Here is a 19,653-nt window from a genome sequence, read left to right on the forward strand (position 1 = left end):
CACACACACACACACACACACACACACACACACACATAAATAAAAAAATTTAAAAAAAAAAACCTAGTAATTTTCTTCATAAAGCAAAACTACGTAACTTTTTTGTAATTACTATTAACTGACCTACACTAATTATAAAATAAAATAAAATTTAAAAAGTGTATACTTTAAAACTTTGTTATACATTTATAAGTGCAAATCATAAATAAAATGAAATTCATTCTAATTACCGTTTTCAAGCTTATAAAGTAACTGTAAGAGGAATAACTGCCTTATAGAATTTTTGTAAAAATTACATGAAATTATCCATCCAGAGCACTGAGTATACTTCTTACCACATAAGGACTTAGCAGTATTAATGGTTGTTATAAACATGTTATTTTTCTATGTAATATAGTTACTTTTATTAGCAACTTTGCTATAAAATTACACTGAATTACAAGCATTACTGAATTATAGTAAATTCTGTTGATCATTTACCTTCCTTACAAAATCTGTAGCATCTCAGAAAGTGAGTAATATTCTACTTAGTATAGGGGAAAATATAAAAACTGACATCTTTAATATTCTTAAGCGAATGATATTAAAGAAACTTCATTTTCTTGATAGCAAACACATGGGTGGAGTTGTCAGAAATCTCCTGTGTTGCACATCTCTTCCCTTACCGAGATTTAGTTTCCCATGACAAAGTGGGTATTTTGTCTCTGAGCAAAGTTGGTAAACGTATCTGACTAATGACTGCAAATCTTATCCAATATCCTTTTCCACAGTTTTTCTAGGAGAGAATTTATTTTACAGTTAGCTGAAGGAGTTCACTGTGAACTAATAAATCGTTATTTCTAGATACTTTTGTCAGGGTGCCTGGAGGAAACTGCCGCTGGCAACAGAGAAGACCCACTCTTGACCGATGACGGCAGGCACCATGCTACTGGTTGAAGCCCAGATAAAACAAAAGGGCAGAAAGGAGGTGAAATCCTTCTTTCTTCTGGAGCTAGAAGATGTTTATTTTTGTAGGTAGTATCAAAACTGTAGGATTGGGAGCCTTTGGACTCCATTATTCAGTCACAGTCTCTTTAGCTCTCGGGTGGTTGGCCTCATACTGAGAGTTAAATACTATCAGCTTCCCTTTCGGGAGAGGTTGGAACTGAATCACACTCCTTCCTGACTGCACAAGTTCAACCTCTGACTACCGTGTGGGACTCTTCAGCTACCATAATCACGTGAAGCAATTCCCCTAGTATCTACTGTCCCTCATCCATCACTCTATAGGATCCATGGGTTCTGGATCTGTGGAGTGCCCTACTGACACTCTACCCTACATACCAAGTTTAAAAACACATCTTGGGGCTGGGAAGATAGTTTGGTGGTCTAAGTGCCTGCCTGGCAAGTGCAAGGTTTGATCCCTGGTACAGCATGCCATGCTGGCCCCATAACAAGGGCACACAGAGCCAGCCACTCAAACCGAGCATGGCAGCACATGCCTGTAATCCCAGTGCTGGGGAGGCTGGGACAAGAGGATCACTACAAGTCCTAGCTGTGTAGCCACACCCTGTACCAAATAAATAAATAGATTTTTAAAAAACCCATACATCTCAATATTTATCTCCTTTAAGCAACCTTAGGAAAGAACGATGTTGAATGAAAGGCTGGGGAGTTCCACAGCCAGTTCACATTTAACCTTGGCTCTGTCACATACTTGCAATGTAACCTTAAGTGAATTGTTGAAACTGTGTGTGTCTGATTTTTCTTTTGTAAAGCAGAGAAAATAACTTCACTCACAGTCTTGTTGTGAGATTAAACTTTTATATGTAAATATCAAAATAAGACATCAGTAAAGCATTATATTAATAGGAGTGGTTCTTATAGTGATCTCTAAATCTGCCATCTGATGTAGAAAAGATAATATGTGTTTTTGAATTCAAGAATTAATAAAAGTTGAACCACTTACTAAGTTTGTCCGTAGCCAACTGGTTTCATCTCAACAGTGATTTTTCCCATGTCTCTTTAATATTAGATTATTAGATATAGTCCTGTCAGAAATGCACAGAGAGCAACTCTGTTCTGCAGAATTACTCTTTTCAGGCCAGAAATTTAAGAGATATTATTGTCCTGTTAGCGTCTTGCATCATGTCAAATGTTTCTTTCTTTTTTTTTTTTTTGCGGAACTGGGGACTGAACTCAGGCCCTTACGCTTGCTAGGCAAGCACTTATTCTACTGAGCCATTTCTCCAGCCCTTCAAATGTTTCTTTAAGTCATAATGTATTTAAGTAAATTGGCACTTTTGGTTTTGAAAAACTCAGTGTTTTCAAATGACTCTTTTCCATTGATGGCACTTCCAATTATTAGTTAATTCAGCAAATTTAACGGTGATGTTGCCAATCAGACACATGCCTCTTTAATTCAATAAGTACATTGTAATTTAATGCATCTAAAGATGAAATAAAGTAAACTAAAGACATAGTGAATATCTATGTCCTGCCATGTGTCCTGCCTCTTAGGGCCCTTAACCCGGGCCCCTCAGTCTAACAATAATAAAAGAAGCCATTACTTTATTATGTGCATAGAAGAAGCAATTGTAATGTTGGTTTCCATGTACCTGTTATGGACATAAGCTGCTCAAGAGTAGAATTATTTTGAATTTCCTAGAATCAATAACCCTACTTTAACTTTATCATAGCCAAAAACCAAAGGGCACTTCATAGTGCATGAAGCTTTTTAATAACTTCTATACATTTTGAATATTCTCTTTGAGTTAGTGTGTAAAATAAAGCAAAAACAAAACCCCCACAAAACTAAGTAAAATGACCATAATAAATATTCATGTACTTTCTTAGGGAAGAAACAGACCTTCAAGGAAAAGAAGAAAGCTGTAGATTTTTCAGCTGTTAGGGACAAGGCACCCCAGAAGCTTTTTGCGATTATAAATGCCCAAGGTATTAAAGCAGACTTGCTTAAAATACAAGTGTCATAGTATGAGAGTTCAGGTCTTGGCCCTTTTCCTAGTGGTTATGACACCAAAGTACTCAAGAGATTAAGGCTCTGAGAATCCACTAAAAACCATATTCATAAGTGAAATAAGTCAGATCCACACATGGAAACATCACATTGTCTCCCTAGTGTCAATACCTGAAAGAGTAAATCCAAAAGGTATAATAGATATTATGAAAGGCAAAGAAACTATTCAAAAGGAAGGAACACTAGGTTGCAGACAAGCATACATACAGGGGAAAAACCAACTAAGGCCACATGGAGAAGGAAGCCCTGGGCAATCCCAGGCAAAAGCCTTCAGGAGAAACCAACCCTTACCATATCTTGACCTTGGACCACCAGCCTCCAACACAGTGACTGTCTATTGTTTAAAGCCATTCAGCCTGGTGTTTATTACAGCAGTCCAAGTATACAAACATAGCACCAATACATAGGTTTTGATGTTTTCATTATGCAATAGAAAAATAATGTCTCTGGTTTTAGAAACTATAAGCTGAAACATTATATGAGACTTTTTATAGAAAACAGGTAGATTGGAGAAAGTCATCTGGTATAAAACAAAGCTCATCAAAGCAAAACATCTAGGGAACATAGGTAAAGGTGTTAAAGAATTCTTTATACTATTTTTGCAACATTGCTTTTGGTGTAATATTATTTTAAGATAAAAAGTATAAAAAATTAGGCTAAACTTAGCTTCATGTGAACTGTAAATAAAATTATGAACATTGATATATTACCTACTGTTTGGAGACACAATTTTCTCATTAAAAATCATTTTCAATGTTTTTAATTTTTATTATTCAAAATTATAAAAATTTTGTGATATAATTAGGTTGCTTTGATCACATACCACATTGATAATATCTATAATATCTCCACAAACCTTAATGAATTTTTAACACTTACTATACATGCTTGTTTTATAACTTTGTTAGGATAATTAATAAAATACTTTAAAGCATAAAATTAAAATAACCATGTGTGAAATAACAGATATACATATTCAGAAAAAAAATGAACAATGATAAATTTTTCAATCACAAGATCTGGTTATGTACTTTCAAAAGTACTATAAAAATTATCAAGTTGCTTTAGTATTAGGCTACTTTTAAAACAATGAAGACACAAGATGGTTAAGGCAATGATCCTGAGAATCTTCAGCAGGCTTTTGAAACTAGCAGTTAATCAGTAGGATTCTCACCCTGACTAACTGTGTATGCTGATACCTGTGAACTAAGCAACTGTACTGAAGATAGCAATGTGTAATACTAGGGCCAGGCTTGGAATGCCTGTCATTCTGGTCTTCTAAATAATACTGCTTCTCATGTCATATCAATTACTGCTATACTGTCTTTCAAGTAAATGTCTGTTTTTTAAAAAAGGGTAATGAATGAAAACTAGAGACAAGAAAAAATATCATAGGACTGCCCTATTACAATGCTGTAAATGATCATATTTTTAAAATTCTGTGTAAAAATAGGTAATTGTTTATTCCTATTTTAAATATTTTATTTTTTTCTATACATTCTGTAGGGATTTAAAGTTTAACATATCAATACTTGATGGAAAATGCCTGTTCCATGCTGTCTAAGATGTTTGATATTCAGACAGATAGTGAAGTTAAGCTCAACTGTCTATGTTATAGGGTAATAATACCATTAGCCTCTTTTGGAGGGTTAACAACTTAAGTTTGCAGACCCAAAATTAGAGAAAAAGAAGGGGGTGCAAGGACAGCCAACATTTTGGCCATAGCCATTCAAGGTCAGTGAGGACTCAGGACACAGGAGAACTTGTACTGTAACATCCTATAACTCTGTGGTGTCCCAAATTTTCTGATCAAGGAGATTATGAGGCCACAGAGGAAAGTGATCGATGATGTAGAGTGTGACTAAGGAGAGTCACATGGAGAGAAAACAATCTCTTAGGCTTTCACAGAGAGCAAATTGGTCAAGCAATGGCTGTGACTCATCTACAGGGCTGACACTCACAAAGGATCTACAAACTGTGGTACAGGGTTTGAGGGTAAATCCTGTGGGGATTTGACTGATCTTGTTAGATACTGAAGTTACATTTCTTGTTATATAGGTCTTGCTTTATCTTGGTCTTAACCATCCAGTAGAAAAGTATAAAAACAAGGTACAAAAAGTAAAGCCATATTAATATGCTGAGCTGTAAAAGGCTCAAGTCAACAACTTCTGACATTGTCAGTCCCACGCATAACCCACTACTATTATGGACTACTAGATTACATTGGATTGTTTTGCTGAATTCATGCACCTATAATATTTAAATGGCAGTGGAATACCCATCTCTGATGAAACTATACAAAAAGGGGGATATAAATGAAGGACCATTTTGTATCTGTATATTCAAAACACTTAGGATAGATATATAGCTACTTTCAATTCAATGAGAAGAAAGATTTGTACTTATAGTGTTGGACAGGATATCATGTCTGCATCTTGTACTATGAATAACTACTATGAAGACAACAATATGCAATGTATTAATTATTGTAACTGTCCTACTAATCTGTTTTGAAACTGTCTCATTGCCATTTGTTTCTCAGTAAAATTAATTTTAAAAAACAGAAAAAAACAAAAATAAAGGCAATTTGTGGTGAAAAATAAATAAAACAATGAAGACTCAATATTTAGAAGGTACTAAAAAAATCACATCCTGGGGCTGGGGAGATAGCTCAGTAGAATAAGTGCTTGCTTGGCAAGCACATGGTCCTGAGTTCAATCCCTGGTATTGAAAAAAAAAAAATTTACATCCTTTGCAACTTTCAAACTAATTAGGAAACATAAAGTGCTCCCATTTTTGTGAGGATGCTAGCATGTGTGAAGCAACACTGCTCCTAGTGGCTTCTTTCTGGCGAGCTTCCTAACACTGTCCCTCAGAAGGCAGCATGACAGTGTGTGCAGAACGGACAGGTGCTCCTACAAAAGAGCATGAGCTGGATTAAAATGGTTTCCTTTATTACTAATTATTTTCACAATTTTTGTTCCTTGTTATTTCTCAGCTGCTTCCAGTAGTTAGGTGACTGTGACTACAGAACTCAGTCTTATTCCCATAAAAGCAATTTCTCTAAGTTACTAAAGCAGTAACTACCATTACGTAGGCTTAGTTTTATAAAGACATTACTTAATTTTCCAAATTTCAATAATGCCCTTAAAAGATTACTAGAGTTTATTTCCATAAAAATCTCCAATCTAACTTAAAACATAACAATATGAGAGAAAAATCATAAACTCCATTCTTTTAAAAAGGAGACCTTACAATACAAATTCAACCTTGTTTCCTTCTCCTGTGGCAGACAGGCCTGCTGAGGGCCGAGCATGCTCACGTTCAGTGGGTCTGACACATGTCCTAAACAGTTTCTCACTTTTCCCAATAAGCAAAACTTCCTAGTCGCTATGAAAATAAGAGTTATTTCTATCATCTTTGCCAGATTCTCAAATGCAACACATAATAAAGTTTTACATAACATTTTCATTACTCATCTCAGTAGATACAAAAAATATAAGGCTGACACAAAAATTTACATATACATTAATTTTCATTTTTTAAAACAAATTCACACCTGGAAATAAATGCAAAATCTCAGGAGGTTTTTTTTTCTTTCAAAGTATATTAAAGCATTTCTTAACATATGTACTACCAGCTGTCACTGCACCTAGTTTGTTTTTTTTTTATTTTATTTTTAACATTTATTGTGTGTGTGTGTGTGTGTGTGTGTGTGTGTGTGTGTGGCCAGCTCAGCCCACCAGGGGGCAGGGCTGGCTGGCATGTGGTGCTGGGGGATTGAACCGCGGTCCCTGTGCTTTGCCAAGCTTGTTCCAAGTAGGTGCTTTAGACCACTGAGCCATCTCTCCAGCCCCAACTGCACCTAGTGTGTAAAAAAAAAAAAAAAAAGGCTATAAATATTGAGCAGTAAAAAGGTATTCAAAAATGGGTACTTACATTAGCACAGTGTAAGGCCAGGGCACAGAAGACAGCGAACATCTTGAAGTTGTTCTCATCTGTTTTGGAGAAGGCACTGCCACTGATTTTGTTTACCATCTGCACCACACCAATGACACTTCCTCTGCTCACAATAGGCATGCACAGGATATTCCTGGTGGTGTAGCCGGTGTACAGATCCACTTCTCTGAGGGAACATGAAGAAATAAAGCAATTACCAGGAGGAAAAAGCAGTGCAAAGAAAATAATATTGCATTCTATCATAAATCTCCAAGTATGTATATGTATTACATATACCTATAATTGTATTACTAGGTTCTAAAATCAGGTATAATGTAATAGCTAAAAGTATTTTATTAGAACCTTTTAAAAATATTCTAACTCAATTGTTATTCAATTGTTAACAGTTTTTTTAAAAGTAGTCTTTATACATGGCTTCTGATTTAGAGTTGGGCTTTTGGTGTCCAGCACTGCTAAGCAGATAAGATGAACTCAAAGAAAAACTATAATAAGTGTAGTAAAGTCATAAATTCCTTTCAACTTGGCCATATTTGTGCAAGAGGTAATTTATGAAACCAACTCAAATGGGTATTATGATAAAAATTGAGGGTAAGGATCAGGAAATTACATTCCTTTGGCCAAATCACTCCATTCCTGTCCTATAAAACACAGCCATACCATTCATTTAGGAATTGTCCATGTAAAAAAAGACCTTCTAGCCTGTAGATCCCCTTATATTTACTACTTTGTCCTCAATAGCAATGTTCTGCTGACTCCTGATCAGAGGAAATGCTTTTGTGAACCAGACTGAGGTCCTCAGAAGCAGTCATATGACCAAATGTGTGGCCATTCCGTGCAGAACTCAGTGCTCAGCTCACCCATTTCCAGCACCTTGCTAGAGACCCATGCACACCACTGCATCTTGGCCCTTTGGTCCTTTCTTAATTTTGTTCACCAGGTAATAGGTTATATTATGTATGAATACCAAGTTGCTGGCAATTATGAATTATACCCTTTGAAGAGCTGTATGGAAGTCTTGTGTGGACAAATGTTTTAGTGCCATTGTTATTGCAAGCCCTCCAAGGATCAGAGATGACTCATGGGCTGTTCAATAAGTGTATGTTTAAATTTTCCAGCAAAGGCACAACTCTTTTCCCATCATGTGGCTTGTATCACTTGTGGTCAAAGTGGTACAGTCATGCAGGTCAGTCATGCATGAACTACCAGTGGTTCAAGCCCCCTGGAAGCAAGACACAGGATCATAGCCCCACTGGCAATGTGTTACTGATCATAATACAATTTCTTTTGTGAAGTGACTGTTAAACTCACCTGGTATTTTCATTAAATTGAGATATTATTATTATTATTATTAATTTATGTATTACAGGGTCTCACTATGCAGCTTGGACTCGTAATGATCCTCCTGTTTTCAGCCTCCCCAGCACTGGGTTTACAAGCATGCGCCAAGCCCTGCCATTCAATGTCTTAACTGTGGCTCCTATAACAAAATACCATTAAGTGGGGCAGGGTGGGCTGGTGATGTTTAAACACTTACTTTTCCTAGTTTTGGAGCTTAGGAAGGCAGAAAGCAAGATCTGGCCTTCATTTTCTTAATATAGTCCAACACTCAAAAACTTTTATGTGAAGATTTTCCATACTAAAGCAGTCAAATTATAAGTTTGTTTTGTGGAAAAATAAGATTTTTAGTAATATTCTCAATTTATACATAAAATATACTGCTAGAATGTAACTATACTCACATATATGTGAATTAGTTATATTTGATAGTCATTGATTGCACAAAAAAACTTTCAGTTGCTTCTAGATAGTATTTATCTCTTTAAAAAATACTTGTGACAATTATTATTATCAAAATATCTGAAATATTAGTCATTAACAATCATAGCATCCATTCTGAGAAGTGACATTTCTTCAGATTTATTAAAACTAGTTTGTATAGCCTCTAGTTCTCCAAACAAAGTCAAAAGAAAACAAATCTTTATAAGCCATCGACATGTTTTACTTTAATAATATCCAATGAATGCTATGGCTTAATGAGTTCCCACTTGGTGTCAGGTTTCCAAATCTTTTATGATATTAAATGTAATCTTAAAAACACTATAAAGTAGCTACTATCATACCCAGTATAAATATGAGGAAACTGAATCTCAGGTTATGTAACACACCCCAATCCACTCTTATATTGACAAATATCAGAACTATAATTCAAAATCAAACTTGTCAATATGAAAAGTATATAACTCTCTCACCATTATGTGGCAGCTTCTAGCATGTGATTTGATAGAGAATATGGCAAAACAAAATGCTAACATCAGAATGAAGAATCATGCTATGGCCACTAGTCAAAATTCCTTTTAGCTGTTTTTATAATTTAAACATCTGTAGCTGCACATTATTACATAATCATAGCTTAGAATATTTCATTTTATATACTATCTGAATATAATGGCTGCTTATAATCAGGTGGGCTCAGAGAAAAACAAAACAAGCAAACAAACAAAAGCGAAAAGGAAAAAAGCTGAGTTGAGGTCTGAGGACCTGGGGCCGTCCAGAGGACGCTTTCCTGAAGGGTCGGCCTGGAGACGCTGCAGCAGTAGGCCACCTTCTCACCTGTTGAAGCGTGGATCTGCATAGGCATCCGGGATGTTCAGGACTTCTCCTGTTCTTGCCACTTGACCAGCAATTCCTTTCTCAATAGAAAATCTGCATATATAAAAGAGAGAGACATGCTAATTAAAATACTGACACTAGAATAATTCTGAAATATTTCTTTACTATCAAATATTGAACAAAAAGCCATGCTTTATTTTGTATGCACTTATTAGCTTTATATTTATACATTCTAAATCATCTTATAAAATATATCAAAGTAAAGCACACAGTTATCATTTTAGAACCTTGTTTTAAGATGTAATTTACAACACGCTGGAATACAATTGTATCAAAAATTAAAAATGAAAAATTAGTGATCTCCAGCACTAATTACTAATACTTCCTCATATTTGCAAAGTACCTTGTAGTTTACAATGTCCTTCAAAATATATTTTCTTAGTAGTTTCTCAGAGAGATGTGAGCTGAGTGGCATATAAATTCACCAACTTGCCAATATTATCAAAATAGTATTGGATCAATAAAAATTAAAATGCATGTCTATACCACTGTAATTTCCACTATACATATCATCAAACTCATAGATTATGTACGTATCAGACTCATAGATTATGTATGTGGAAATGTACAGGATTTAAATTTTATGTTGTTTCCCATCCAAGTACTAAATACAGATATTATGGAAGTATTTTTGCTTATCTAATTTATTAAATTTTAAAACAATCAATATATAAGCATTAGCTGCATATAATTCTATTTTTATACTAATATCAATATTTTCTTTTAAAATTATACTTTCACACAAATACTTCACATTTTTATTAATTTCATCATCATCACACATATACTCATTTAAAATTTAATTTAAAAACATATCTAAAATTGCCAATATCCATATTTTCAAGAGTTCGAAAGTAATTTTCACATTATATTTTCAACATTACAGGAAATAGTCATTATGGAAATAAAGCTTCACCCAAGGAATATCAAGAAAACTCAGAACGGACATAAAATAGAATTAAAACACCAAAAGGTGAAGCAAGCATTGTAGAAAAACAAAGGTCATCTTCTCAGTTTTCTTGTATTTTAAACAGCATGAACACAACACATTAGAGTCCCTGAAGCAAGGATAAAATCCATTCGGTGATGTGTGCTATTGTATTGGTCTGAAAGCTGTGTGAACTATTCCTTCCCCAAGTTCTCTGTGGTTTTCCCTCTGAGGTGAGGGGCAGCCCATAATGAAGAGACATTCGCCCATGTCAGTGTCTGGCATCCGCCAGCCATGTTACGGTTAAGCAGTAAGCAAATTCTTCTGATTTCCTGTACTTAGAAGCACAGGCTATAAGTTACTATTTCCAAAATGAGATCAATACCAGAATAGTTAAGTAACACTCAAAACTTTAAGCAAGAGACATGATTTTAGCTAAGTGAATGTATTCAGACTGACAATACAGAGATCTAAATTGTAAAAAACAAAAAATTTTTAAAACACATATATACAGCTTGTAAGTCAGACTTGGGTGACTGTGGAAGAATTGGGTCTATCATTCTAGAGATGGAAGCAGAGGTGCTCAGCAGCAGCGGGGAACACCTTGTAGGCCACAGCTTGTTCTTTGAGGACAACAGTTTCTATGCCAGACTGACCAAATGAGCAGCAATCCTCAATAAGGAAGAGTAACTCACTAGAGAACTTTATAGCATTATGTATTCGAGTTGGCACAGCAGACACATGAAGAAAAGAAATGCCAGCATAACAGAAACCTCCTGCCAATGTGTGGAGGAGCTTCCAGCCCCAGCACCTTAGTCTTGATTCTGAAGTACATGACAGTGCTCCCTGCAGGTTTCCAGGCCACCACACCTCCACCAACAAATGAACTATAATTTATTCATGTAAGTGACAAGTGCTCCCACTCACAGGTCAAAGAAGGCTTGAGATTCAAAATGCAACAAAAATGTACACTGATAAAACTAACCAAATGGCCAGTTAAGAAATGTGTTTACGTCATTAAACACACCAGATCAATGTCCTCTACTTGGTGACACAGCCCCATAGGCTGGGAAGAGGTGTGGGCCAAAGTGGTTATGCTTGTCCTTGCTCCTAAACATGGAGAAGCCTGCAGACTCCAGGTGGAGTGTGTCTTTACCTACCTGGGAGCACTAGTAAGTTTTTCCAACATGATTTCCAAAAGGACCGCCTCCGGAAGACGGCATTTCCAAGAGTGACGCTAACGCTTCCTAGGTGTGGTTTCGCTGGCACTGCAATGTCATTCCCAGAAGTACTACCTTCAGGAGGCGGGTCCTGGTGGGAATGATATCACAGTATGACAAGTATTGTCAGCATACCTGTGAATAGGCACAGAAAAATGGGTAACAGAACACCTGCACATCTGTGACCAGAGCCTAGGAAGTTCCACTCTAGCTGTACCTTATCTCCTTGGTCTTCTTGAAGACGGGTTTTCCTTCCTTTTCCTCTCCAATATCAAAAAGATCTGAGTACAACTCCTTGTTCTTATGGTCTACCTGGAAAAGTGCACAACGATCGGCATTCACCAGGTTTTTTGCATATATCTAAAGACAAATGACAAAACAAGAGTAAGCCAATGAGGAATCTAAAGAACTCACAGGTGAAATTTATCATGAATTAGATATTAATTTCAGCTACTCTATTCCTTCATTAAGAATCAAATTAGTGCTTTAAATAAACAAACATATAGGTAAATATTCTATGTGTGTGAGTTTTTGCTATATGCTAATACTACCAGAAAGCAACAAGAACAAACAGCTCATGTGCCCCTCAGCTCCAGCTGGATGCTGATTTCCTCAGAGACCTGAGCCATCTGAGACTCTTCTAGAACTTCTGAGGCTTCTCCTGGTGCCTGGGTCTGAGCCTCTGTCAGCACAAAGCCAGCATTCACTCTAATTAATTCATGTCTGTGAATAATATTTGTAAAAGCCTTAAGAAGAAATACAGTTTGATATTCACACCAGCTGAATTTTATTTGCTACAGTGTCTAGAAACTTGTAACAATTATTAAATATAACTTGTGCCACTTAATGTACTTCTATATACTAATTTATTCAATTCTCATAATAACAATTTGAGTCAGGGAAAAATTTTAACCTCACGTTACACATTAGGAACACCGAAGTTCTGAGAAGTAATCTAGCTTGGCTTCCTCTTACAACAGTACATCTGGTATTTGAACTCATGCTATCTCCACTGCCCATGCTTTTTTTTTTTTTTCTGGAACCGGGGATTGAACTCAGGCCCTTGTGCTTGCCAGAGAAGCACTTATTCCACTGAGCCATCTCCCCAGCCCTGCCCATGCGTATAACAAATACGTGTTTCCATTTCTAAATGGAAAATGTATTTATTTCATCATTCATCTGTTCATGTATTTCCTTCAATAAATATTTCTTTAGTGCCTACCATGTCTCACTGGCCTTAATGGGCTGGGACCCATAGTTATGTCATAAATACTGTATTTACAAGGATTGAGAATTTTGGCAACTTGACCTCTCCAGATCATTAACCATGAAATTATTCCTTAGGGAAAAATGACCTAAATCTCTGAGTAAAACAGCCATCACAAAATCTATGCAATCTACGGCCATACCACCCTGAATGTGCCCGATCTCGTCTGATCTCGGAAGCTAAGCAGGGTCGGGCCTGGTTAGTACTTGGATGGGAGACAAAATCTATGCAAGCAGAAAATGAGCCTCTTTGTGGCCAGGGGAAAACAAAAAATCTCATGTAAAACTAAATTATAGATTCAATAGAAATGTATCAGAGCACTTCATGCACCTTCCCATCGCCAGTCTACATGGTGGGCTTTGCTGTTGCTAGCGATCTGTATGCACCGTTCAGTCTGCAAACCTGGCTGTGCCCAGAATGGTGTGTGTGTGTGTGTGTGTGTGTGTGTGTGTGTGTGTAAGGGGTGGGAAGAGAAGGTGCGAAGTCCACAGCATCACAACCTCAGTTTCTTTCTCTTTTTTAAAATATTTATTTATTTGAGGGCTGGCCAGCAGACTAAAGCGCCTTCTTAGGACAGAGCGCAGCAGCCGGGGTTCGATCCCTGGCGTGCCGTGCCAGCCCTGCCCCTGGGCGTGCTGAGACAGCAATTGAGACTTTGCATGTTGGTGTGTGCCTATAATCCCAGCACCTAGGAGACTGAAAGCAGGAGAATCACTACGAGTCTGATCTATGTAGTGAGACCCTGTAGACTCTGTCCTAAATACAGAAAAAAAGAAAGAGAATTTTTATGATCCTGCTATGTCAGTAATACTGAAAACCGACAAGTTATTTAAAAAAAAAAGTCATAGGCCGTTTACCTGGGAAACAAGTAAAATTGTAAACAAAAATGATAACATTAAATGTAGCAAATGAAAAAAACATTAAAATATTTAAAAATGTATTTTGTTCAGAACTGTTTAGTACCATGAAGTCTATTATAATTCATTCTGACAATAAAATAAAGTTCTGTGATGATCTCTGGTTGTGAGTGTCATATGACTAAATTCAGCTACCATTCATGATAAAATCTTTAATAAAATGGAAAAGAAGGCCCTGATACAGCAGAGCACTCGCCTAGTATGCACAAGACCTTGGCTTTAATCATCAGGATTACAAAAAATAATTGCTATCTGTATAGAGCTTTTTTTTTTTTAATTTTTTTTTTCTTGGCAGAACCGGGGATTGAACTCAGGCCCTTGCACTTGCCAGGAAAGTGCTTATTCCACTGAGCCATCTCCCCAGCCCCCTAGCTTAATATTTTTAAAGTAATTATATAATACTAAATAATAAAATGAATAATATATCAGAACCATTCCATTAAAGCTAATAAAATGACCTTAAAAATACGGGACCGGGGAGATGGCTCAGTGGAATAAGCACTTCCCTGGCAAGCACAAGGGCCTGAGTTCAAATCCCGGTTCCGCAAAAAAAAAAAAAGACAGATATTCATTAATGTGCAGTTAGACAAAAAAAGAGATGTGAAGTATACATATCTGAAGCAACAAAAGTATTATTATTTGCTGATAACATTAACAAGTTTTTAAAAAACTATAGAAAACAACCCAAGAAGTAATTGCAGGTACTAAGAAAGACTTCTGCTTTAAGGTGATTGAACATTGTGTACTTTTCACTCTCCTCAGATAATAAATTTTCAATTTGAAATTTACCTCCAATGCTGAAAAAGGACTTAAAAAAATACCTAGACATATTTTGGTAATGTTCTTTGCCAATCTAGCATTCACACATAAGGCAAAATACAATAGTTCAGAAACACACAGTACTCAGAAATTTACTATGCTGAACTTCTAGGATGGGAGATGCGCTCATAGGAAGACGTAAACATTAATTTGAGGAAGTAAGGAGATGTGGGATCCAAGAAAGACTGATTTTAAAAAAGCATCACCAACATAGTAATGGAACTACAAAATTTGTTAATAAATAATTTCTAAGAAATTAGAGATGAAATGTAAAAAGGATACTTAAAAAATAGTTAATGTATGTATATGCCTTGGTGATAAACATTCATAGGCTTCAGCTTTTTATATCAATATCTCTTTCTCTTAAACACTGTGAGTAAATATATGAATTCTGGATTGTGGTATATGGGTATCTTGTCTTATTTTTTGTATTTTAAAATTTTACCAAGTTTAAAGAATTAAAAGCACCTGTAGGAGTCATGGTATAATGGATTAATTTCAAATCAAATACTAAACATTTCATAGAAATTATTTATAAAATTTTATCAACAACAAGGGGATGGACTTACTCTCTATGTAATGAAACTATTGTATTAACATTAAAAATGTCATGGAAAACTTAAAAAAACAAAAACAAAAAAATATGAAGAGACAGCAAGAAGGTGAGAAAGCAAGGAAGAAAAGTTTTGTGAAGTAAGGTGTAGAACAGACACTGAATGATAACTGATCTCGCTAGAAAACTTCACTTGAAAGTGAAGCACAAGGCTAGTAGAGCACGCCGTCACCACATGGGGAGAGACAGCCTGCGAGGGGAGCCTGCACAGGGGACACTGAACAGAGGCTGGAACACACACACATCCCCGAAAATATAGCTGAGTCCTCCTCTCCAATAATTATAAAAGCCTGAATATTTAAGGGCTTTGCAGTGAAGCAAGCCTGTAAATTCTCCCTTTTATTTTCTCAAGCTAGTTGGCGTGTTTGGATAAGGAGAAGAATACTGAAATACCTACAGATGTACCAAAATTAATCTGAAGGTCGAATTTGCTGATTCTCAACTAGCAGTAGATCCACCTGGCACAGAGCACCTGAAAAGAAGTGGAGCGCCAATGCCCGATCAAGCAGGAAAAGAGAAGGCTCCCGTGGCACCCAGTCCTTCGGGTGAAGGGTGCTATCACTACCACGCACAGGACCATCTTGTTAAGGACAAACTGTTTCTCCAAACCCTGAGTATCACCCCATTGAGAAACACTGTGGTTTTTTTTTTTTTTTTCTTTTTTCTTTCAGAACCGGGGATTGAACTCAGGCCCTGCGCTTGCGCTTGCCAGGGAAGGAGAAACACAGTGGAGGAGGAAATAATTGACCATGAATTTAGAGATAACCCAGAGTTGCTCATCTAGAAAAATGAAATCTTGTTTATCATATGAGAAGGGCTCTCAGATATTCTAACCTCATTCCTCTCTTGCTTCCTAGTCTAACCCAGCACTCTCTTTTCAAAACCTGAATCTGGTCATGTACCCTCTGGCCTCCAGCCTTAAGGTGAATGCTGTCACTCAGGCTCACGCCATAGTCTTCTACACCACAACAAACTGCTCTACTTTTCCTGCATCTGCCTTGGTTCGTCACCTCCATGCATCCTCAGATGTTAGTGACAGAAGCAAAAATGCCTGACCCAACTTCTCCAGGAGGGCAGACCTCCTCCTCAGGAGCTTTCCCAGCATAATGTCCTGCTCCACACCCAAGCCCTATGTGTGATGGCAATTTTACATTCACCCGGTACTTGATCCACATCTGTCACCCTATAAGCTCAGCAAAAACAGACTGTCCAGTCTCAAGATCATCATTTCATCACTCCAGCTATTTGCTACCTGGTAGAGGAACTGATCAGAAATAGCCACGAAACATGACAGAAGAAATGGGTCAAAGGAAACCAGAAGAGACAAACACCCTCAGTGAAACTGGAAGGAAAAACAGAGTTTCAAACCTTAATAAAATCCAAATAGACTCACAGCTAATTGATACCAAACTTTTTTTTTTTTTTTTTTGGTGGAACCTGGGATTGAACTCAGGTGCTTGTGCTTGCCAGGCAAGTGCTTATTGTATTGAGCTATCTCCCCAGCCCCCAAACTTCAAAGTAGTAAGTAATTCATATATTATTTAAACCGCTTTAGGCATAGAAAAGAATGGAACATTTCTCAACTCATTTTACAAGTGTAACATAATTCAGTATCAATATTAACCAATGTCAAAACAAAACTGCTGAGCAATCTTAGTTAAGACAGATGCAGGGGGCCAGGGAGATGGCTCAGTAGAGTAAGCGTTTGCCTGGCAAGTGCAAGGCCCTGAGTTCAATCCCCAGTTCGGCCAAAAAAAAAAAAAAAAAAAGACAGATGCAAAAGTTGAAAAAAAAAAAAAACTACCACTAATCCATGAGTTAAAAATATATCACAACTAAATATGTTTCACACCAGCTATGTAAAATGGTTCAACATTATACAATAATACTGAATATAGTGAATAGTGGATTATATGGCACATGAATTATAGTTCAAATAAGTTATTTTAAAACATTAATAATAAAAAGCTAACCAGTAAATGCTTCTTGTGTCACTAGTTTAAGATATAGAGTGTTTTGTATATTTATATTTTTATTCTTAAATCTATTCCCTGCTTTACAATTTCCTTAACATTTTTTCATAAAAGCTACTTAAACATACAATTATTTTTTCAAGTAAAACCATAAAGATAAACAATCACAAAATGAATGTCCTAAAATCAATAAACTCTAGCATTAATGTGTGATTATTCCCAGTAAGCATGCCGCCTCTAGAAGCCACTGTACATATAATACTTGACATTTATATTTATACTGTCAAGGAAAAATAGAACAGTGTACATCAGAATACCTCTTTATGAAGGAATTGCTTATTGAAGATTACTGTATTTTGAAAACACCATAAAAATGGGAAAGGAAAAGAGCTTTACCAAGGTGCACAGCAGGCATAACTATCACCGTGGGAGGGGCACACTTACATGCCACCGTGAGGACTAGAGGCCACTTCCAGAGAGAAGTGTGCAGGACGTTAAATTAGTAACGTAGGAAATACAGCTGAGGCTCTGCTTTCTGTGCCTTTGGCTCAGAGTGTCTGCTTGGATAGAGGAATAATTAAGACTAAAACTAAGTAGAATGAGTTTTAATATCAAAAAGAATCAACCTGAAATCCCTAATGCTTCCTGTATGTAAAAGGTACCTATATGTAAAAACAAGAGAAAAGAGCTAAAAGTCTTCTCAAAGCTCAGCTCTCCATTAAATAAAGAAAAAAACTGTGATATTTTGTAAAATGTCACCCAAACCACTTCTCTGTAAATTTCCATCAAAGTGACAAATACATCAAAATGTATTCCTAAGTACCACATTTTCATGATGTGTACTTAAAAGAACCTACTATGTCTAATATGCACAAAATGTCACACATATTAGGATAATGAATTAAGGGTTACATAAAATCACTTTTAAAACAAAAGGTGACCTACCATTATGTGTTCAAGTAGGGAATCTATTGCGACTATGTTATCGAAATATGTTCTGAAAAAAAAAGGAACATAAATTGTGTGAGTGTTCTTATTGAGATCCAGTACATTAAACTTTTCACACATTTTCTAGATCTGTCTATACTTAAATAAACATGAAGATATGTTTATTTTGATTCTCATCCTTTTGTAGAAATAGTATTATGTTAAAGAAATAAATTAAAATTTACTATTGTCTTAAAGACTCTGATTCCAAAGGATACTTGCAATAATTATGCTAAGTACGTGGACAGAAAGGTTGTAGTAGTTAACTAAAACTAAAACTGGTTTTACCATATTAATATTTCTATGAATAACTCTGATCTGAAATGAAGATGTTTCGATTTGCTAAATCTCATAAATATAGTTAAAATATAAATTATTGTTCACAATTGGAGAAAGTTGAATTAGTTGCACTGAGAAAGCAGTGCAGCTTGGGCGTGGTGTACCAGTCTATAACCCCACTACCCTGGGAAGCTGAGGCAGGAACATCGCAAATTCAAGCCCCTTATGGACAAATTAGCAACTTACTAAGACTAATCTAAAAATGAAAAATAAAAGAAAGGCCGCAGATGTAACTCAGTAGGAATGCCTGGGTTTGATCCTCAACAGTGAGAAGAAAAAAGAGGAGGAAGCACTGTAATTTATTTGGGGAGAAATACCAAATTACAAATAATAGGATCTAATGAATACATAAAGTATATTCCCATCATTACGAAAGGTAAGTAAATATTTTAGAGCTATAGGAAGGAAAAACTTAAAGAAGTACTCAATACAGGGCTCCTAGCTGTGTAACAATTTAACTTTAGGTTCATGTAAGTGTTCTCAAAACCATGATAACTTACAGCAATGAATGGCGACTTTTATTTAAGAAACAATTTAGCTTGAAGCTACTGAGACCTGGGACACAATTTACCAACTGTACACTGAGAAATACACCAAATAAAGGGGATGGTGATGTAGATAAATTTTTACTGGAGGAGAAACAGGAGGGAATAAAGTATTTGGCTGACCTTGGACCACCTGCAAAGTAAGTAAATGCATCAGTCAGAGACGTGAATGGCTTTCCTTGTGCTTTGGAGTAATATAATCATGCGTCCCCAAAATACTGTGTTATTGGTTTTATTTTTTTTTTATTTTATTTTTTTTTTTGCTTTAAACAATTTATTTAACTGAAATGGACTTAAGTTTGTTTCTGAAGTGACTTCCATTTATTTTGATACATCTTTTCCCCATGATGATTTACAGGATCTTCAAGCCAATATAAATACTTTATAAATATTTGAATT

The 19,653-nt window shown here is 36.0% G+C and overlaps 1 protein-coding gene across 2 annotated transcripts in view; it reads right to left on the reverse strand.

The window, feature by feature from the left end:
• Pde10a (phosphodiesterase 10A) overlaps positions 1 to 19,653 on the reverse strand; it is a 340,101-nt gene that overhangs the window by 81,356 nt on the left and 239,092 nt on the right. Inside the window, exons 10-13 of one of the 2 annotated variants that reach the window (XM_012512701.2) lie at positions 18,329 to 18,380; positions 12,012 to 12,154; positions 9,587 to 9,679; positions 6,956 to 7,142 (exon numbers count right to left, since the gene is read on the reverse strand). In XM_012512701.2, coding sequence (XP_012368155.1) covers positions 6,956 to 7,142; positions 9,587 to 9,679; positions 12,012 to 12,154; positions 18,329 to 18,380 — 475 coding nt within the window. The remainder of the gene's footprint in view (positions 1 to 6,955; positions 7,143 to 9,586; positions 9,680 to 12,011; positions 12,155 to 18,328; positions 18,381 to 19,653) is intronic. The other variant, XM_023706496.1, reaches the window with a different exon arrangement.

This window comes from Octodon degus, unplaced genomic scaffold (assembly GCF_000260255.1).
Source record: "Octodon degus isolate 3935 unplaced genomic scaffold, OctDeg1.0 scaffold00261, whole genome shotgun sequence".
Lineage (NCBI taxonomy): Eukaryota > Metazoa > Chordata > Mammalia > Rodentia > Octodontidae > Octodon > Octodon degus.